The sequence below is a fragment of the Lates calcarifer genome, linkage group LG21, assembly GCF_001640805.2.
Source record: "Lates calcarifer isolate ASB-BC8 linkage group LG21, TLL_Latcal_v3, whole genome shotgun sequence".
In the NCBI taxonomy this organism is placed as follows: domain Eukaryota; kingdom Metazoa; phylum Chordata; class Actinopteri; family Centropomidae; genus Lates; species Lates calcarifer.
The window spans coordinates 28426950-28449494 of record NC_066853.1 but is presented as its reverse complement, the minus strand read 5'-3'; the positions used below and the strand labels follow the sequence as shown (position 1 = coordinate 28449494).

General features: G+C 42.8%; 1 protein-coding gene across 3 annotated transcripts; it reads right to left on the bottom strand.

Moving 5' to 3' along the window:
• Positions 1-2222: 2222 nt before the first annotated feature.
• On the bottom strand, positions 2223-22075 carry nlrx1 (NLR family member X1). Of its 3 annotated transcripts, none has more exons than XM_018700528.2 (12): positions 21933-22075; positions 19636-19689; positions 15855-15967; positions 14448-14838; positions 11551-11782; positions 9729-10902; positions 8539-8722; positions 7932-8027; positions 6850-6936; positions 5289-5540; positions 4973-5183; positions 2223-4001 (listed from the first exon to the last, which is right to left on the bottom strand). In XM_018700528.2, exons 1-12 carry the CDS (start codon positions 22010-22012, stop codon positions 3834-3836), a joined length of 3042 nt encoding a protein of 1013 aa, XP_018556044.1. In that variant the 5' UTR covers positions 22013-22075; the 3' UTR covers positions 2223-3833. The 3 variants fall into 3 exon arrangements, with proteins under 3 accessions (XP_018556044.1, XP_018556052.1, XP_050921695.1); XM_018700536.2 differs by lacking the exon at positions 21933-22075 and adding an exon at positions 21764-21921; XM_051065738.1 differs by lacking the exon at positions 15855-15967 and having other exon boundaries at positions 21933-22021.
• Between the last annotated feature and the right edge of the window lie 470 nt (positions 22076-22545).

Here is a 22545-nt window from a genome sequence, read left to right as displayed (position 1 = left end):
CATTCAGTCAGTCATATCAGGGTATTTTGATGTGCACAATAACACACAATAACTATTTGTCTTCTTACATGACACATGAGCTGAGCGCATAGACCCTAATGAGCTTTCTAAATCTGCTCGGTATAAAATCATTTAAGCCCAAGAAAACAAAGGTCTTCAGGGTGGACCAAAATAACAGTTAACCCAACATATGAAAATGTCATTCAGTAAAGAAAGTCTTTACACAGTGTTCTGTCTGAAAAGGATCAGGTATATCTGAGCTCTCTCTTTAACTCTGTTTTCTCTGTCTCCTTTTTTTATCTGCATCACCTCAACCCATTTCATTCAGCAAAACAACCAGTGGGTTAGTAACAGAGCTGTCATGTGAACATAATTCACTGCAGTGCTCTGCTGATGGAGAGTTTCAGTACATAAAAAGACCTACACACACTTTCCACTGCAGGGAGGACATCATGAAATATTAAACCAGTAAATGCTGATCTGATCTGAGCTGATCAGTTCTCCTGCCTCATGTGTGAAATAACAGCATGTTACCAGGAGAGGGCGCTACTTATTGCACCACAGCTGGAGCTGGAGGTTTTACCTAAAACAGTGAATCATAAAATACATCTCATCATTAAAGAGTTAAAGCAGTGGTTCACAACCTCTCTGGTTGAAGGTGGTATCTAACTGAGGCCCCAGTCAGGTGACTCCTCTGAACTTCTTTTTTTTTTTTTTTTAATCTAGTTTTTATTGATGTCCAGCATTGAACAAACATTTCCACTGGACGTATTCTGTATGGTATATGTATATATCATACATTCAGATATCCTCACATAAAAACACATGGAAAAAAATAAATAAAAAGAAAAAACTTAGAACGAGTAGGGTGTGATCTACCAATTAATACAGATTAATCAATGGTCAATAAATTGTGATCAATAAATTTTGATCAATATATGCTGTTATCTTCTCCATACTGTAACCATTGTGATTTCCATCCATGCATTTAACATTGGACTCTCCTCTTCTAAGAGTCTTTTTACTAGCCACCTGCTATATGTTAATTAAATACTTCTCTCTTTTTTGCCATTTAGGAGGTATATACTCAAAATATACAGACTAACTTTCTTGGGGTATTTACATAAGTAAAAATATCTTGTAAGGCACTGTGTATCTCTCTCCTATAGTCTTTGATAGCAGGACAATCCCCCAAAATATGGTAGTGGTTTGCATTTTGGCTTCTAGCAAACAGGGAGGTTACTACTGTAGTGAGATTTCTGAAAATATCAATAGAAATCTTGTTTTTCTAATATTCCTCCTTGAGCATTTTGAAACTAAGCAGTGAAACTAAGCAGTTTTCCATCTTTCATTACATCATTCCTTTAGCCACCCCCTTTGAACTTTTTTAATGGTTGCATTTCAGTTTAATGGTTGGTTTGTATTTCAGTCTTCAGTCTGAATGTTTGAGGCCCAAAGAGACTAAATTAAAAACATCTGGAAAAAAGAAAAGAAAAACAAGACAAATAAAAAAAAACTGAGAAAAATCCAAAACTGAATTTGTGTTTGAATGTTTTTGTTGTGTTTTTTGTGACCTCTCAGATTGATTTATTTGATTTATTCTGTAATTTGATTTATTCTCAGATTCATTTATTTGATTTATTTTGTGACCCCCATCTGTTCACTGGTTCCCAGGGTGGAGCTGGTAGTTCAAACCAGCCCTTTAGATACTTAAATACATGTTGTAGATAGTACTTGTGCGCATGCAGGACTTAAACTTGCAACAGTATTTTTACACTGTGCTGAAGTAAATGGACTGTACTTTTCGGCCACTCAAAGCACTTCACACTACAGAACACATTCACCCATTCACACACACATTCATACAGCACTTGTTCTATACAATGTAACACAGACACGCACACTCGCACACCGATGACACACACTAGAGGTTCAGTATCTTGCCCAAGGATACTTCGGTATGCGGACTGGAGGAGCTGGGAATCAAACCACCAACCTCCTGAGCCACAGCCACCACAGCTCAGAGTACTTCCTGCAGTGCTGCTGCTGTATTCACTATAATGCACTGTCATGTGTGTTGAGGATAACTGACAGTATATTTACCGCAGTCATGTGTAGTGTAGTAAATGTACTGTGGTTGATGTGTCAGTAGTGACCCTACAGTCCAACCCCGACCCACTGCCTCATCTTCTGTTTGAATAATAATAACTCAGAGAATGCTGTTTGCAGCAAAACATTTAATACACCAGGTTTACATTAGAGCACAGGTCAGTTGTTACATATACACACAGAACAGGCAGCACATTCTGGCAGCATTACACCATTCATGATCTCAAATGTACAAATCATCATGCAACTGTCTGTTCAGCCAAACTCACTCTGCTGGTTAGAAATGAACTGACACATAAACTTTAAACATGTTTTTCTGCATAATTTTTGTTCATTTAACAAAGAAGCTGAAGCTCTCAGGTTATAGAGGGGAGTCTGATCAGAGTCTGGATCAGTGACTCTAACTCGACATCTGATGCCAGAGTTTGGTACTGAACAGTTTGCAACAGATTTCAGTCAGTACCAACCAACCAAACAATCAAAAAACAAACACAATACTGAGGTTATACACCACCATTAACTAGAGGAGCAGTGCTGGTGTTAAAATAAGGCTGCAATGAATGAACAGAGACAGATCACGCTTACTGACAAACACAGGAAACATTTCATCTGTTCATATGAAACTGTCCATGGAGAAACAATAAAATAACTTGAATGGTTTTAAAAAGTACATTTCAAATGTCATCAGTATGGCTTTGCATAGATGTAACATGCAGCATGTGGCTCCAAACAACATGGCAGCCAAAAACCTGGATGACAAAAACCTGGATTCACACTAGTCTCTCTGACACCTGAATTTACACTGACCAACAGCAAACAGGGCAGAGAGCAGAACAGAGGAAGATAATGGGAAGCTGTAACTCTATTTGGACAGCAGCTGATGGAACAAACACCTTTCTTGGATAAGCTGTGTTAACTTTCACTAGCAATAATCACGCCTGGGACAGACCTCATAACTTTCCAGCCTTCCACTGCCTGAGAGGGTCTAACAGAGAAAATACCCAGTTGCATTATGGGAAGTGTGAGTCAGTGTTTCTGAGACTGACCCATATTAAAAAGTAGAAGTCAGGATACCGCAGCTTCTGTTTTTCCTCTTTCTTTTTTAATGCAAGAATATTGTGTACACTCGAACACTGACTGGAACTTTGATTCAGCAGGTAACAAAGTGCCTTTTATAATAAAGAGCTGAACCATTAGCCAGCTGCTTTAGCTGGACTAACAGTAACAGTAACATTATTATTATTTCAGCTTTTTATCATTTCAAACCCTGAGTCTTTTTATTTTAATACTGTCTTATTTATGGCTCTGCCATGTGTTGTTGTTTATCACATATGAAATGGTGAATGTTTGCGTACAGAACCTCCTACTGTTTGTTTTACTGCACTTTGTTTTGTAGGCTCGGTTTGTGTGAAGGGAAGAGATTTATTTGTCAAAGGTGTTCCTCCACCTCAGATACATTTACACACTGTCAGCAGAGCACCACCCAGTGTGGCAGCACCATCTCTCCGTCATCCTCACACTGACAGTATGTGTGGCTGAGCTCTGTGTTCTCTGAGCTGAGGAAGAAAAGTCTGAGTTGATCTTTAAGCTGCTGAGTAAGTATGTTTGAGTGAAGTCATTTCCTGTTTAGTAGTGAAGCTGTATGTCCTGGTTGCAGACTGTTCTCCTGTGTGGACTCACTCAGACTCAGACCTGACATGCTGCAACAGACATTCACTCTCCTTTCACCTTCTGCTTCTCAGTAACTTTCTGTATCCTGTGGATGGAGGCAGAGTGTTCTTCTCCAGCATCTGCAGAGTCTGTCGAACTCCCTTCTCCACCTTGCGGAAGTGCAGCCTCTTCCACAGGCTCTGCTGTTGCTGACGCCCCCACTCCAGATCCCTGAGGAAGACCTGCACAGAGGGGGACTGGGTCACTGTCTGATGCCTAACAGTAGATGTGTCATGTAGGAACATTTTCACACTCCTCTCCTGAACGTCCCTGACTGTTGTTCCAATCGTGTCTAAGTGTTCCAAGTACACAAAGAGTGGAAAATTCCCAGTAAATTATTTAACGATTGATGCTGGATAAATGAACAGAAACAGGCTAGATGAAGAGATTAACTCTCCCAGATCAGCTGCTGAATCAAACTCTAACCTACAGTCTATGAACAGAAAACTGACAGAAGAAGCAACATCACAGCTGAGCTGGAACCATAATAGCTAGCCTCTTATATTCAAGTCAGTTTTATTCATATAGCACCAAATCACAACAGAAGTTATCTCAGGTCACTTTTCATTTAAATTCATTCATGTGAAGTCATTAGTCCTTAGTTACACTGACTGAGCAGTCCAACAGCCAGGAGATCTGCTTCAGTCAGGATCATCCTCTCTCTACTGTGATGGAAACCATGCTGTGTTACTGCAGATTTATCAGAGACCTGACTTTAAATATGGGCAGTTATGTGATAATGTGCCTAAAACACACTCAATACTTTCATCTCCAATTTTTTAAGGACTGGACCCAAACCATCTACAACTATCTGTTGTTAACAGTGGATTTTTGCTGTAGGTTTCCTGTGGACAGGAGGATCATACAAACCAATTCACAAACAGTGTTTATTTTGGTGATAGATCCTGAACACAGATGTTTGAATACAGAGCCAGAGGGTTCAGTGTGAAAGTGATGTGAATCGTTTTATCACCACAACAACAATAAATGAAGGCATATGTTTAAGAGGAGAGCTCTTCATCTGCTCAGTCAACTCCACACACTGAGCGCTGTTCTGGAGGAATAACACAGGGCTTTCCCTCCTTTCATCACCTGTCTGTACATCAATCAGTCAGTGGTCAAGTTTGAGAAAATAAGCCCTGTGAGCATGTACCTGAAGCTGCTGCTTGACACGCTGGCGGTCCCAGGATGAGGCGTTCTCTCGGATCACACTAAGGATGGGGTGCCAGTTCTCCGAGATGTCTGAGCCTTCAGTGACTGAGGCCAGGACTTTGACCCGTCGGCCACTGCTGCCATGACTTGTGGGAACACTTCGGACATACAGGGACTGCTTTCCCACATCACTGAGAGGGTTCAGATACAAGCTACAGAGAGACAGACACAGAGACTGACTGAGACCTGGATTCCATGTGCTACAGCTAAAATCTAATCAGTTTGTCTTTGAAGAAATGTAGTGAGGAGCTGCTTACTGCACAGTGTGAATGCTGGCGTGTTCCCTGCAGGCATCCACCAGAGCCAGAGCAGCATTGTCTCCAATGTTGTTATAGGCCACGTTGAGCTCCTGGAGCCCCGTGTGCTGCTGGAGCCTCTCAGCCACCTCCAGGGCCGCCTGGTCCCCTAGCCCAGTGTGCATCAAGGACAGGTGGGTCAGGGACTGGTTCTGTGGCAGGGCCTCCAGCAGGGTGCAGGCTCCAGACTCCAGCAGAGGGTTGTCACACAGACTGGACAACACAGTGGAATAATGAGACATTTATGGTCTTCTACTCAGAGCACAGTCTACATGCAAGTGGTGGCACCAATCAGGGGCCTGATGACTGGGACTGCGTCTGACACTGGATGGTCAGAAAATATCAGGACCTATGGACTAGTAGGAGGGACACACAGGAAGCAGCCGTGACATCTAAGTCACACCACTATTTTGCTGTGTAGGGCAGTAGCACAGATAACACAGCACTACTATTCGCATAACAAATACATCTACAGCTGCTTCACAATAAAAGGCTTCTGCTGGCTCCCCAGTTTAAAGGGCCAGTTCACAGACTTAACTCATGATGTTCAGTTTACTGGTCAGCCTGCGAGAGCATGTCTGCTGTGGCTCTGAGGTAGCTTTTTGAACTCTAAGAAAAGATGTAGGTGTTTACCTGGGAGGGGCTCATATCTGTTACAGAGAACCAGAAGTGAAACTAAACTCCAAACCACAGAGATCGACTTACAGAAGTACTGAAAAGTGAACAAAAGCAGACCTTTGTCTCCAATACAAGCTGAGCTTAGCCAAATCCCACATTATGACTCTAACTGAACTACATTTATTGTACTGATATGTTGTGCTGACTGACAGAAGAACACACTCATGATCCCAGGTGCAAAGAAATGTAGTAAATATTTTGAGAACAGATTCCCAGAGGAGGACAAGTTGAGTAGAAGTGTAGTTGAATGGAAGTGGAGATAGTGCTGACCCAATTTTCTGATTGTTAGTCTTTATGTATCTCCAGAAAAAGCCAACTGTTTATCTAGTTGAACTAAATGAAAACTGTGCTGTGACAGGGTTTTATTAAAGGTTACCAAAACACAGCTGTCAGCTGACACTCTCTCTCTGTTTTAACGTAAGTGACTCACACATGTATTGGTTAGGTCTGCATCATTAATGTCTTGTTTAGATTTCAGACACACAGACTAACCTCAGAAGCACCTGTACGGCTGGGTAACCAACTGAGGCCCTCGGACAGTTACTGTTACTCTGGTTTGTGGTCACCTGACTTAGTGCACAATTGAGAATATTAACCATCACAATATCAGCTGAAGCAATCAGAGGACCTTAACCCTCCTGTTGCCCTTCATATTCCATATACTTTTTTCTTCTTACTATTCAAAAGCAGACTATGTGCTACTCTATGGAGTCACAGGCAAAATATAATGCTGTATGCACTGTACTTGATGGGTACCTGAAGGTAGCAGGGAACATATTCACTGCACAGAGACACAGACCTGCACACAGGTTAAAAATATTAGGACATAAAAGTATAGTCTTACTGTAGAGCTCTAATAGAACTCTTGGGGTCTAGTAGCAGATCTCTCAGGAGGATGCAGGACTCAGGCCCCAGGCTGTTAAACTGCAGACTGAGGACAACAGAGAAAGGCAGACACAACAATCATAACACACACAGCATACACATGCAAGATTAGCATGGGAGTCATTCGGCCAACCACAATGCATTTCAGTTTAACAACAGTTTAACACTGTGAAGTAAACGTGTCAGTGGTCATGGCTCATACAGTACACATATTTTATTGTGAAGAAATCTGAACCATCTGATCCTCTCAGCAGCAGTCAGTGTTTCTTCACTGGGTGTGTCAGAATAATTAATATCTAAGTATTTCAGGTTCATACAGCATAGTGTGGTGGAGTAATGCCTTCAGGAAGGGAGGAAACACTGAGTGTGACTGAAGGCAGCACCAACACCCATAAAGATTTCAGCTCCTAACAGATAAATCATACTGGTGTCTGAAGAAACACCAGCCATACACACAGTATGTCTGACAGTCAACAGCTCTGACACCGAGTTGTCTGTAAGGAACAAATTTAAGTTGAGTAAGCCTCAAAAATCCAGTGTAAGACCAGCTCCAGTGTCCTCTCGTTAACCTCTGCACAAACACACTGTTCTCAGACACATCCCCATGCTCTCAGATCAAATAGTCCATGGCTCTCTGAGGCAGACCCAGCATCATGCCATGTTCAACTCTACAAACAGGGAGGGCTTATGGCTGTTTTTATTAGGGTGATATTTACCTGGAAAGGCAGAGACAAGATGTCATGTTAGGAGCTAACAGGAACTGCTCACCTTTTAAAATCAGATTTTCTGTGACTGCCAACAACTATTCACTGAGCAACATCTAGTTTAAGTGCAAACAGGTTACAATCTGGACTCTGATCTGTGTTACCTTCATAGATTTATTTAGCTATGGATCAACAAACAAATGTAATGTGACGTAGAGACATATAACTTCATTCAGCTGAAGTAGTAGTACTAGTGAAACAAGTTCAGTGTTCAGCATCATGCAGGAAACACACAAACTCTCTCCTTCTGAGATAAGAGTTATTAAGTTTGTCTCACTTGAGGTCCTGTGTGTGTCTGAAGGCAGGCCACAGCATCTGAAGCATGTCTTGAGTCAGGAGACAGGAGGACAGGTCCAGCTGCTCCAGGTGGAAACTACAGGAGGACACCAAGACAGAGTGGGATTTGTTGGGTCTCTCTCTGTAAATACTGTAAAAACTCTAAATACAGACTTTTGTTGTGATTTGGCGCTATATAAATAAAACTGAATTGAACTGAATTGAATAGAGTTGAGAAAATCTGCTGCAAGATCAAACAGTTCACATCAAGACACTCCTAATCTCCTCATGTTAGTTTACAGCTAACAAGTGTCAGTGCTTGATTTAGCTCCCTGCAACCCACATGTTTAGCAGGTATAATGTTATCATCATCATAGTTAGCATGCTAATGTTTGCTAATCAGCACAAAGTAGGAAGCTGTCATTCATCTAGCTATTTCTGAGTCATACACCAGATGATGATGGTGTTTGGTGAGAAGTCAGTAAGAGTAATCCTTTGGAGACCACAGTCACCTGACAGACAACTGGGAGAATTTCTTCTGCTAATGGTTGCAGTTTGATCCCGACTTAGCTGACCTAGTTCACAACCTAGTCTTTAACATACTTTACCTTGCAGGGGTACATGAGAGCACAGAGCTCAGTACAAAGCATTTGAGTGATGTCATACGAATGTTAGCGAGGCGGATGCTTCTGATTGAAGCCAGAACCTCTGCAGTCAGTCTGGGGTTCTGAAACTCGTACAGAAGGACCAGCAGATCCATCAGCTCCTCTGGTGGCTGTGGCTTGCTGAGTTCTAGCATCAAATAAGAAAGAATCTTAGAATACATCCATACAGCTGTCTGTCTGAAATGGAATTAAAATACATGCATCTGGGAATTAGAGAAATGCACCGTGTTTATATCTGGTTTCATGCACATGAGGGCTTTTTTCTACTATCACAGAGTAACAACTCATTTATTGGACATTTATTGGTAACCTCATCCTGTGACAGGAGCCATTTTTGCAGTAGGGGTAGAAAAGACCAGACTGAGCTTCATACTAGTGGTGGGACTTGATTTTAAAAAGTGAATCAAATTAATTAAGGGCTTTGTAATTAATTAATTGCATTTTAATCGCATACCAATATTTGACACAAGAAGCAACATTCTTCAATTCAAATTTTGGTAGAGGACTGAGTCAAAGAATACATGTGTTTAAACAACAAAATAACATTTATTTTATTCCTTTTTGTAAACTTCTAGAAAACATGTTTGTGTGTTTTTTTAAATAAAAGACAGTACTTTCAAGTACATAAATTGGGTCAGACGATGCTATCTGTAGCGCCTTTTCTAATCCCTGTCTAGTCCACTGTCCACTGCAATCCATTTCTCCAGTGAGTTTGTTAATTTGTCAGACGTGGACTTACTCATCTTGGCACTGAAACCCGTCATCTGGTCAAGACTGGCAATACTGCTTCCTTGTACTAGGCGTCCGTGCTCTTTGCTACAGGTTTAGCATTGAGGTGATACCACAGACTTGAACTGCTTCAGTGATGTGCAAATTCTGTATTACATAATTTCCATACAACCATGCTCTTATCTCTGCTTCCATCCGACAGTTTTTTGAAACTTTCTATCCACCGGGCCAAGCAACTTGGTCTCATCTGTTTCATCCATCATCCAAGTTTCCAGCCTACCCTAAAGGCTATGTCAAGATATTTAAAGTTTGAAGTACACTTGACTTTGGCGCTTTTCAACTTTTTCAAACACGAGAACAAGGCATACTGTATAAGAAAGAGTGAAATGAACATATATATTTACCCCTGACAAGGTACTTTCTGAGGGCCCGTGTGATCTGGACCACAGTGGTGCTCTGAATGCTGCAGCCAAGTTGCTGGAGAAGGACACGGTTACCATAATGCAACAGGCCACCCATGAAGATAGGGTAGAGTTCAAAGGGCTGGCTTTCACTGGACCGCTGAGGCTGAGGGCCATGTACTCCCAGGAGGCTTTGCTCCACCTGATCCAGGATGTCCTCGTTGTAGCTGTCCTCGGTGCGGAACATCTCGGCTGCCATGGTTCTGGCTATGCTGCCTTTGTTGTGGCTGCTGATTTTCTCATAGAGCTTCGGAAAAAGCTTGAGGAGGTTGAACACAGCAAATATTCGGAAGGGGATGAACTTGGACAGGATGGTGAAGAGGGCGCTCACATCACTGGACTCACTTGCCTGACCAATGGCTACAGACACTTGCCTGGTCATTTTCTCCAGAGCCGACTTGTTCTCTCCTAGAACCACGTAGAGAGCTGCAAGGTACTCCTGCATGGCTGGGACAGCAAACACATAGTGCCTCTGATCACTCTGACTGAGAGCTTCTGGTAAATGTTTTCCACTTTCTACACAGGGAGCCAAGAAGAAGTCCAGCACATCGGTGCGAAACATGGCCAACTGACGTAGCTCCTCGTCTGTCTTGGTCTTCCCTCCTATCCACTGCTCCAGTTCGCTCTCCGAAAACGATGTTCGTTTGTAAGTCACTCCATCAAACGCCAGTTTACCAACTGTACGGACCACATACAACATCAGAGAACTTTGGTGCTTCTGAATGGGCTCATTTGTCCCTGCTCCCGTTCCCAGCACCTCACCGCCGAAGTTGAGCCTGAGGAAACTGGTGTATATGCCGGTCAGCGTGCGAATGGGTGCGTTGGCATCGGTGAAATGGAGAAAGTGTAAGGTAGCACATGTAAGCCAGCAATACGAGGGCAGGAAGCAGGCTGCAGCCAGCTGGCTCTCTCTCTGGAGGTTGAGGTAAAGCAGCTCTATAAGAGCCTGAGCCTCGTGATTATGTGCAGTTTCACCGGTCTGCTGCAGCAGGCGGCTGGTGAAGTAAGCCTGCTGCCGGTCTGGGTCATTGAAGCCACAAATCTGAGCATAGCGGCTCACATACTTCTGAGGGATACGGTCCAGGGCAGACAGTCTGGTGGTAACCAAGATGCTGGCCTGGCAAACAGACAACAGAAAACTTCCTCACCAGCAATCACTAAACATACTGTAGAGACAAACGCTTTGTTGTTGCTGCTGGTTCTGCCTCAGTTACTTTCATTCCTTCTGCTTTGGCAGGAATACAGCATGGCTCTGATAAGAATCTGGCCTGTACTATAATGGCTCACATGGTAAATTCTTTCTATGACAGTCAGGTCATACTCACCACCTTGCAGAGAGCACCTGCTCTTTTTAAAATAATTTCACCTGTTACTGCAGTTGTACCTTTGCTCACTGTTAAGCTTGTGTCAGTGGAGGATTATCCCCTTCAAACTGCAGGCTGTCTTAGGGCATCCGTCTTTGTACTTTGATTTAACTAAATATGGTGTTGGTTGTGAGCTGAAGCTGGCATTAAATACCTGTTCAGATTAGTAATATGCCTGGAGCTGATGTAAATGCAGGCTCCTCCACAGCTGGGAAACACTTGCTACCCTTCAGCTATTTTCAACATTTTATTTTTGTTTCTACAGATTACCAATCTGAACCTGACTCTGCCTTTTCAGTGCCACTCCACATTAATGGCCCTGATAAGAGATGACAGTCTAACAGATTTCAGAGACACAGTGGAGAAGAGGTTGAGAACAGCAATGGTTGACTCTCCCTGACCTCAGGCAGCAGGTACTTCCTCAGCAGGTTCACCACCAACACGTCAGGGGGCAGTGCCTCATTAGGATCACTGCAGAGCTCTGTGGATCCGATCCGGAAGTCCAGGTTCATCTTTTCCATCCCATTGAAGAGGAAGAGCACATCCTTGGCCTGGTTTCCCTCTCCACTCAGCAGGGGGTGTTTTCTCAGGTGGAGGTACTTCCTGCTCACCAGGTCCCTTAAGGAAGCCGCCCTGTGGGAGGGGGGTTGTCACTTGGTTCACTTTGTTGTTAACACACAATCAGCAGTGAAATATACACAAGAAAAACTATGTAAACCCTTAGAATGAGAGAGAGTTTATAGTCCACCTCAGCGAATTTGTCTTTTGCTTCACAGTAAAAATGCATACATTATGCAACTATGCACTATCCAACGATGCTTTTAATTTACACAGTTGAGGACCTTTGGCATTAGTCAAAACATAGTTAAAATGTCATACAGGAGCCTGGTTGAAAGTATCTTTATCACTTAACAGCTTAGTACGACAACTTGAGTACATTGCATCGGAAGAGAAGCCAAAGACAAATTTCCATTCAGGTGGGCAAAAAATGTATCTTAATCTTAATAACATAACACGCCATTAAAACACACAACACAGACAACATACAACAGTGCAAATGAGCAGGCAGCAGCAGACAAGTGTTCCCTGATCAATCAGTGCGGCTGTGGCTCGGGAGGTAGAGCGGTCACCCACCAATTGGAAGGTCAGTGGTTCCACCCCCAGCTCCTCCAGTCTGCATGTCAAAGTATCCTTGGGCAAGATACTGAACCCTGCTGTGCCCCTGATGTATCATCGGTGTGTGAATGTGTTAGAATGCACTTTGTCTAATTTCTAATTCAAATTTTTATTTATATAGCGCCAATTCACAACAGAAGTTATCTCGAGGCACTGTACATATAGAGCAGGTCTAGACCGTACTCTTTATCTTATAAAATTTACAGAGAAACCCAACAGATCCCACCATGAGCAAGCACTAGGCGACTATGGCAAGGAAAAACTTCCTTTTAAGAGGCAGAAACCCCTTTGTTTTAAAACAAGTGGTGTATGAATGTGTGTGTGAATGTGACCCATAGTGTGTGAAGCGCTTTGAGTGGTTGATAAGACTAGAAAAGTGCTATATAAGTGCAGTCAATTTCAATCCGAGTATGACACAGGCAGTAAAGGACTTCTTGTGTATGTTCCTGCTGACCTGATCTTCATTAAAGTCACAACTACAGACAAACACAATGTAATAAGTGAACATAATCTTTAATGTCTGGTGTAAACGTCTCTCTGAGAGCTCAGTCCACAGCAGCTTTGTTGGGTTCAGGTCTGGACTGTGACTCCACAAGGTGGATTTTCTTTGTCTGAAGTCTGTAACAGATCTACTTTGATGTTCAGGCTCATTGTCCTGCTGATCTTCAGCTGGTGGACACACACCCTGACATTATCCTGGAACTTTCCTCTCAATGGTGGTGATCTCTCCAGACCCAGATGCAGCAAAGACCCAGATAATGATGCTCCCTCCACCCTGCTCTACCTCTGTGATGATGTTTTCATGTTGGTATGCAGAGCCTTTTTTACACCAGACATAGAGCTGCATGTTCTTCACCAACAGCTTCATCAGTCACAGAACATTTTCCCAGTAGTGTTGTGGAGAGTCCAGCTGCTCTTTGACAAACTTCAGGAGCAGTGATGTTTGTTTGGAGAGCAGCAGCTTCCTTTGTGGTGTGCTGTCTTGGACTCCAAGATCCATGACGTGTGTGTGGTCGACTGATGAACAGAAATGTGAACCAGCTCCAGTGATTCCTTTAAGCCTTTAGTGATGACTCTGAGCATCTTCTTTACCTCACTGATCAGTCTTTGTCTTTGGCTCTGTAACTGTACCTCTAGCTTCATGTTCATCAACAGTTCTTCATCTTGAGTCTCTGAGATCTCATCTGTGAGGCCTGGTTCACATCAGCAGATTCTTCTTGTGAAGAACAAACTCAAGATATCTGAGTGTATTTATCAGTCAGAGCAGCTCTAACTCACAGCTCAGGTTTGTTTGTCTACTGACTAGGGCTGTAAAGATACACCATGGCACAATGCATCACGATTCAGAAAACAGGGCGATACACATTGTGATGCTGAAAAACTGTATCATGATGTGACTGATGAAGTGAGAACTGTGTCCTGAAGTAATCTTTTACACCTCTGTGAGTGTTCACACTGTGCGCTGTACAAAGTAACACTAAAGTAAAAGTAAAAGAAGATCTGAACTGCAGTTTCCTCATCTTCCCATAGCCTCTGACAGTGAAACAGCGTCTGGCTGCTTCAGGTTCTGTGTGGAGTTTGCATGTTCTCCCTGTGCCTGCGTGGGTTTCCTCTGGGTAATCCACCTTCCTCCCACAGTCCAAAGACATGCAAGTGAATTGGTAACTTTAAACTGCCCATAGGTGTGAGTGTGAATGTTTGTTTACCTATATATGTTGGCCCTGTGATGGACTGTATGGGGTATAATCTGCCTCTTGCCCAATGTCACCCTGCTCCTGACTTCTATTAGCTTCTGTTAACGTCAGTAGCCAAGGGGTTCACTTACTTTATCCCACCTACACTGTTTGAATTATGTATGTTATTAGTTCAAACAGACTGTGTTTGTTCATCACTGAACGTTGATGAAGATCAGACCAGATTTATCCAGAAGAGCAGATCATTACAAATGGTTCACTTACTTTGTCTTGCCACTGTGATGGATAGCGAAAAGATTAATTCACCGCAGCTCTAACTGGATCTGAACTCACCAAACCTTAGCTGATAATGATGCATTAGATTGGTTCAGAAGCCCTGATGCTTGGGAAATATTCCACTATGACACAGAGTAAGAGACAAATCTTACTTTGACAGTTGGCTGAGGTCCTCACAGGAGAAAGGCACCAGCAGCTTGAAGTGGGTCAAGTTTTTCCCAGTGCACCAATCCAGCACCACCTTTCGGACCACCGTGCTTTTCCCTGTCCCCACAGCCCCATAGAGCAGCACGTTGACCCCCCTACCCTCACTCCAGCCCTCAGTGGGCTCAAACAGCTGCTTCACAGTCACAGATGGGCTGGAGAGGGTCTGGGTCTGGAGAGGGAAGCTGAGAAATCCTGCTCTCTCCTCAGCCTTTCTTTCCAGGATCAGTGGATCCACATGCATGGTCTCTGGGCTGAAGTAACCTCCAAACTGTTTCTCCTCCTGAGGAAGGTGGCTGAACCAAAGGAACAGTTTCTTCTTGTGGATCTGGATGGGGTCTACCACGAAAGAGAAAGAAACAGAGTATTTGAGTGTATGCACCTACCCTTTCTTCCTCTCTACAGCTGAGAGAAGCACCTCAGCAACATTCATACTACTCCACCTCCATAAAGTCAGAGAGAGAGAGAAGAAAAATTAAAACAGAACAGTATAAATCAGAGCAGCAGAGGCCCAGAGATCCTGACATACAGTGCCTGATGTGAAGCTCCAAAAACACTGGATTAGGGATGGGCATAATTAATTGATGATTGATTATTAATTTTGTCAATCAGGTGGAATTTAATGGGTACGTTCATATCAATGAGGTTGTGTCACGTATCGTGCTATAACAAAGAATAATGTACAAAGACCCTGTGAGAAAACATGAGCAGCCGCTCTCAGCTGTTCCTGATAATGAAGACCACATTGCTATAACTACTGACATTACTGATTCTGACTGCTACTATCTGTGTCAGCTGATTTTTGAATATGTCAAAATCCTGTGAACCAGCTGTTCATCAGTGGAACAGTCTGTGAATGGGGACAGGTGGTGTGTGTTACATCACCTGTATGCACAGTATAAAGAACAGCAACCCATAAAACTCAAAAAACAGGGCTCTGTAGTGCTCCTGGCTGTAGCTGTAGAGCTTCAGTTTCAGGGTATTGGTATAGTTGAATGTTGGCTCACTGTCTCATTGTCATGACAAGGCCTCCTCACCAGCTGGAGGTGTGGCAGAGAGGATGTAATCAGAGATGCATCATGAGAAGTATAATCCAGTGTCCATTCTTTTTAATCCAAAATGTGATGGGAATGGCATACTAAATTGCTGGGTTGCCCCTGTTTCCACTGCTGCTGCTACTACTAATACCTCTGTTTGGACAGACACACTGTGGTCACCTCTAGCTCCATTCTACAACCTCTGACTGACTGCTAAAACTCCAGCAGATGAAACTGTTCAGAAATCAACAAACTGCAGAAAGCAGCATGTTGTTGTGATTGTCTAAATGCTATAAAGCTTTAGACTGAGCTGTGTACCTGGTTCTGAAGTGGTGGCGCAGAAGGGCCTGAAGTGACAACCAGTGGCCTGGTAGACAGAAACATCCACCCTCCTCCTCCAGCTCCACACTGTGAGCAGCTGACTAAGCTGTCTGAAAACACAACATGTCACATAGACTGGTTCAGGAGGCATTTGTTCACAGTCATTATAGGATGCACATTCACTGAAACAAACTGGAAAGTTTACTTTAATCCCACAGTCAACAATTCCTTTTCCTCGCAATGTGGGTGATTCAAACTGATCCTAGATCTGCTTCACTTTGTGATTTAATGGCATCAACAACAAAAACAGGAGCAGCTGCTGCTGGGCTGTTTGCAGGCTGTAGCAGGTATACTGACATACCTCCAAGACATAAACATGCACCAACAACTATGCCCTGTAATCAAACTGTGACTTGTCTAATGCTGCTCTTAGCAGTTCATACACTCTCTAACTGGCCCCAATAAGTTACTGAGAACCTCTCAGTATGGCAGTATATGGACTGAAGTAGACATTTGAAGCAGTATTAAAAGTGACTCTTTCCCAGAGGGCGCCAGGCATTTTTTTGGAAATAAAGGGAAAGTCATACTCCACATGTAACTTTGTCAGTTTGTTCTTCACTAACTCTTACTGAACTGCTACAACAGTAACAGCTTCTTCCATTTTGTCTCAACATTTGTAGGGCTGCTAACAGGTGTGTAAAGAGTTAAACTGTTGGAGTAGTTGCACAGAGGGACAACTCTCACACACTTACAGTATCAGAAGCACACACCACACCAGAGCATGACTCTTTGGGGACAGACATTTTGATTGGACCTGTGACTGTATATTGCATACAAACGTGATGAGAAGAGACAATCATTCATAATCCTAATTTTGGCTCACAGATGCATCACCTCAGTTTCTGGATCAGAGGTTTTGATTGAGTCTAATTAGAACATTTTAACATGTCTTATGTTAATTATTTAGTTTTGGCCAAGAGCAGCACCACAAGCTGAAAACACATCTGACACATCAGCACATTTTAAGGTAATATGTTGAACATGTGATCAAACAGTTTCTTATCTCCACATCAAACAGACACAGAGCTACATGATGATCCATGTGGAGTGGTGTTTGTCTCCACCTGATAAATATAAGTCCAATAGTCCCTCTCTTTTAGCTCTGTGTTTGGTCTCCACCACCGCCTGAGGAAAATCTTTTGCTCTTTAGCTGCTAAATCCTCCACTCTGTTCACCAGCTACACTCTGTGTCTGTCTGTGGTTTGCAGCTAAACAGGTAGACAACAGTGGTTTCATCTTAATGTGCAACTTTGAAATATCAAATGGCTGTCCACTGCAAAAAAAGAAGAGGCAGTTTCATCTATGGCAAACCAGTAATGCAGCTGTTGTTGTGACCATGCAGGTGTGTGATTTAAATATATGATAGTTATGTGACCGTTTGCCCTCACAATTACAGTTAAACAACTAATAACCAAACCCTGTTGACTTCAGGCCCGTAGCAAACTCTGCTCAACATATGTGGATGTAGTTAACAGATGGATGGATAAACAATTTAAATAGCATTACTTCTACAAACCTATTCAGCAATCCTAAGTATGTAATATGCAGTCTAATCACTTGCTGTGAAAACATCCTGTACTCCACTCTCATCGTTGTTAGAAACAGGTGTTGGGTGTGTCATGCCCTGCACTTCATTTTAGTGCCCAAACTGGTGGCTGTATATAACAGTACAGTTCAAAAAACAGTATCACACAGCCTTCATTCAACCACGCTCAAAGTGAGAACTATTAGCTGGTCGCATAACTCCACTCTTAGCTAGGACAACTTGAAAGGGAAGTTTTTAAACAGGTCTCAGATTCCTCTAACAGAACGCCCTCCTTGATCCAAATCAGTCTGGCTTTAAGAACAGCCACTCAACTGAAACTGCTCTGTTGTCAGTAATAGGACAGCTAAGGACAGCTAGAGCTGCAGCTCAGTTTTTGGTTCTTATTTTGCTGGACCTATCAGCAACCTTTGACATGGTGAACCACCACATCCTGCTATCTGTTCTGTTCAATATGTGCATCTTGGGCAAAGCACTCTCTTGGTTTGAATGTTATCTCACTGGGTACTCCTTCAGTGTGTCATGGGAAAGACAATTTCCGTATCCCATCCCCTCCCTAAAGTGGTAGCCCAAAGATCAGTACTGTGACCCCTTCTCTTTATAATATACATCACATCTTTGGGACCAATTATCTGCTTGAATGGCTTCTCATATCACTGCTATGCAGACAACACCCAACTATACCTGTTGTTCTCTCCAGATGACCCCACGTTCTCTGCAGAAATCTCAGCATGTCTCCCATATCTACAAGGATGAAGGACTGCCACCATCAATTAAACCTCTCCAAGATTGAACTCTGAGTCATCCTGGCCAATCAATCTCTCCATCACAATATCAACATCAAAATCATCTCTTCAACTCTCACCCCAACCAAGGTCATGAGAAACCTGGGTTTCATGTTTGATGACCAGCTCTCCTCTGACCGTGTTGCTTCTGTCTCCTGGTCATGCTGCTTTGCTCTATACAAAATAAGAAAAATCAGGCCTTACTTGTCTCAGTACACCACCCAACTTATGGCACAGACCATGGTTATCTCTCTCCTCCACTACTGTCTTTCTGGTGGGCCTCCTTTCATAGACAGTGAAATCCTGACATGTCACTTTGCTGCTCATTGACCTATACTGGCTACCCATTGCCACCCAAAACAAATTCAAGTCACTAATACTGCCTACAGAGAGACCTCTGGGTCTACACCATCTACTTGAACTCAGTCATTCAGACTTCTGCTCCTTCTCAGCCATGGCATCACCATCCCTGCACACAAGGCGCTCTCAGTCCAGAGTGTTCTGCTTTGTGGTTCCCCGATGGTGGAACCAACTCCCAAATACTATCAGTGCAGGAGAGTCCCTCTCTATCCTCAACAATCTCTGATGACTCATCTCTTCTGAGAGCACCTCCTCTCCTAACACCTCTAACACCCTGACATGCTCAGCTAACAATTATTATGCTCTTCTTTCTCTTCATGTAAGTCGCTTTGGATAAAAGCGTCTGCTAAATGAGTGAAAGCAATTCAGAATTAAATCTGAATTAAAAAGAGCAGCTACAGGATGATAGGAGAATCAGAAACAGAGGTCTGACTGTAATCCACACACATACAGCAGAGAGGCTTCATTCACCTCACCATAGGTCAGAGTGATATCCTTCAGCTGGTAGATGGCCATGGTGAAATGTGTGCATACAGTATGAAATAAGGTCATCAGGCGCATTGTCAAGTGCACACTTCCCCACAGCCAACATCAGGGCTTAGTGTGCTCAGCAGTGTGGTCTGCTGTACCTGTGACTATACCCACACGACAGTGTACATCACTCTATCACTCATATTTAATGGTCTCTGACCTGATAGCACAAAAAACCTCAGCTGAGTGAGGCTGTTCTTGAAATATTGGCTCAAATATTTATTTTATCACAGGCAGAGTTACTCATCACTCACAGTCACACATAACTCAGTAACTTAAAGTTGCTAGACAAAACTTAAAGTGTCATCTCCTCCCTAAAACTCCCATGAACTCCAATGAAGTCTCTGACTGTGTTCAGCCACAACTGCAGGATGAATCATCTGACTGTAGGGGGAGGTCTGACCCCAGGAAGATACAACACCTGCATCCCAAATTCTTAGTCAGTCACCAAACATCAGAGATCAGGCCGACTGAGCCTCAGTATCAGTTTGTTACTAACCTGTGTAGTGAGCACATCCTCCTGTCCGGCTGCCTCTGTCTGTCAGAGAGCACTCTGCAAATGACAGTTAGCACACAACATCACACAACCAGTGTAAAAAGGAACTCAAAGGTACCCTGTGGGGCGTGTGGCCACTACTTCAGGTCCCCGTTTTATGTCCAGGATGTACATGCACAGAGCATATGGTGAGAACCGGTTAGGTGAGAACCTGAATTTAAACAGAAAATGCCACAGGGTGATTGTGATACATACAATGAAAAATGTTAGCATTTGTAATAGCTCAGAAACACTGTTTGAGGGAACATCAGTCTTGATTCTTTTATTTAAACTGTGTTTGTATTTACTGAACAAATTTATGGAGAACAGAGGTCCTTTTTTGACACACACCCATAAAGACATTTTCTTATTAAACATTAGAAAAGGAGGAGCTGTAAAATGGTACAAACACCTTGAAATGACTCTGGGGCTACTGAGGCTTAGGAGGTAGAGTGCATCATCCTCTAAGCGTAAGGTCAAGGATTTGATTCTTGGGTTGTCCAATCTGCTGGTCAAAGTGTTCTTAGGCAAGAAAAAAAATCTACAGAAGCTGTGTGAATGTGAGTGGTAATGTAAGGCACTTAGAGTGGTGTTGAGTTGAGTAGTGTAGACTATAGAAATACAGTCCATTATTTGAGGGCAAGACATACCAGTAAATCATATATTCCACTTGAGTTCAGGGAGTCAGCCTACTCTGCCAGAGAGGGACTAGAGAGAACATGGAGACTGAAAACTGAACAGGTTTTATGGGAATGATGGGAACATCATCTTAAAACCTGGCATCCAGTTTTACCCAGTAATAAATCCATCATAACTCCTAATTATCTGACCTTACATCTAGCACCAGGACAAATGTTACATTAGGTGCAGCTAAACACCACTGAGCTTCTGTTTCCAGCAGCTGTTGGGTGGTGTAGTATTCTGACCAAGGAATCAGGTTCTTTTGGAAACACAGGCGATTGATAGTATAAGTGCATTTTGTGTTCCAGTAAAGGATGGATTTAGGTTCTCCCCCTGACATCACCTGCTTTGACCTGCTGGTCCTGTTATTACCGTTGATGGGATCAAAGCCCCACAGGCTGAGTTTAGAGCCACATGGTTCTGTCTGAGGATCAGGACATGATCCTGAGGGTCTGACCACACTGAGTCCTCTGCAGCTCTACACAGTACACACTACTGGTCCGGAGTTTTGCTGAGTCCCCAATCCTGAATCAGGTTCTGCTCGAGGTTTCTGCCTCTTAAAAGGATGTTTTTCTTTTTCACTGTCTCCTAGTGCTGCTCATGGTGGGATCTGTTAGGTCTCTCTTTGTAAATATAATAATATAAAGAGTACAGTCTAGACCTGTTCTATATGAAAAGTGCCTTGACATAACTTCTGTTGTGATTTAGTGCAAAATAAATTAAATTGAACTGAAATGGAAAAAAAAAATATTCAGTAACTGTGATAGAAAACAAGCCTTTTTCAGGGATGAAGAAACTAGTTAACTTCCAGCTTCCTGCAGCAGTGGAAGTAAATGAAGCTTTAAAAGTTAATGCAAACAGAATATGAATCTTTATCACCATTATATAACTACAATGAATTTTAGTGAGCAGTTTCCCACACGGTGCAATATAAAAAAGATAGTAATAGAAAGTTTTTTTTTAAGTTATTTTAAGTTGTTTTTTGTTTAATTCACAAATTTTACAATTTATATATACAGCTGTAACCTATAAAATATCATTGATACATATTTACAGCATATTTCAAATAAATACTGTACAGAAGAGAAGAAGGTGAGCAAGCCAGCCAAACTGTGTTAACACTCCCTCTGACTGATTACTAGGACAGTATTGCACTACAGGAAGTAACTGTATACTGCTGTCAGAGACAATTCAACACACCTGTGGGAAACAATGTTTCATTTCCTCTGTAGAGAGAGAGTCAGTGTTCAGCGGCTGAATTGGTCAGACATTTAGATTACATTTAGGACCCACTGATTCTCCACTTGTTAATTTGTTTCAGAATCACGAAGACAGTAAACTGTAGATGTTTATATGACCTTTACAGATGGAGGATCTGACCGGTACAGAGACTAATCACAGTCACAGAGACCTTTCTGTTCTGAGCTGATCCATGAGCAGGGTACTGATGATCTGATCTGGGTCCAGTGCCCACCACCACCTTGACCCCGGTCTGCCACAGTCACATACAGCAGGGTCACGTATCGTGCGTCTGTGTCCCCGGAGCCGGAGCCGGTAACAGTTAGAAACCTGGTCCTTACCGTGCTGAGTCCTGGTGTCTTCGTCCACTGTCTGCTCCTATGTGCTGACACTGCTGTAGTTCTCGAAGCTGCAAACTCATCAAACACACAGTATGTCTTCTAAGACAAGTTCACGCCATGTTCCGCTTCGTAGGCGGGAAACTCCGGGGCGACTCTTTCAGAATAAAAAAGGGTTCTCTGTAGCGATGTGTGTATTGTTAGTGTACAGTTAAAGTGTTGCTCGTTTTACCACACATGATGTTCCTTGTAAAATATGTAGATACTGTGCTCCGAGGAAACCAACATATGTTTATGTATTGCATATTTAACCATCATTATTTAATCTCATGACATTCCGTAATGGATTGTAGATTCATGGCTTTATTTTGAAAGTTGTACAGTCAAAACGGAAATGTTATCTCCACTGTAGTTCTGCCTCAGGATGCCATGACACTACATTAATATTTTCAGAATAAGGTGGTCAGCTCAGCTCACTAACTGGACCCACTGTAAGTTCAGAATTAATAAACCACTCAGCTCATTCAACACATTCAGACTGAAGCTCTGCTGCGTCCTGAGGAAAAAAAAACAAAAAAAAAAAAACAAAAAAACATTACTTACTGTACTTGGTTTG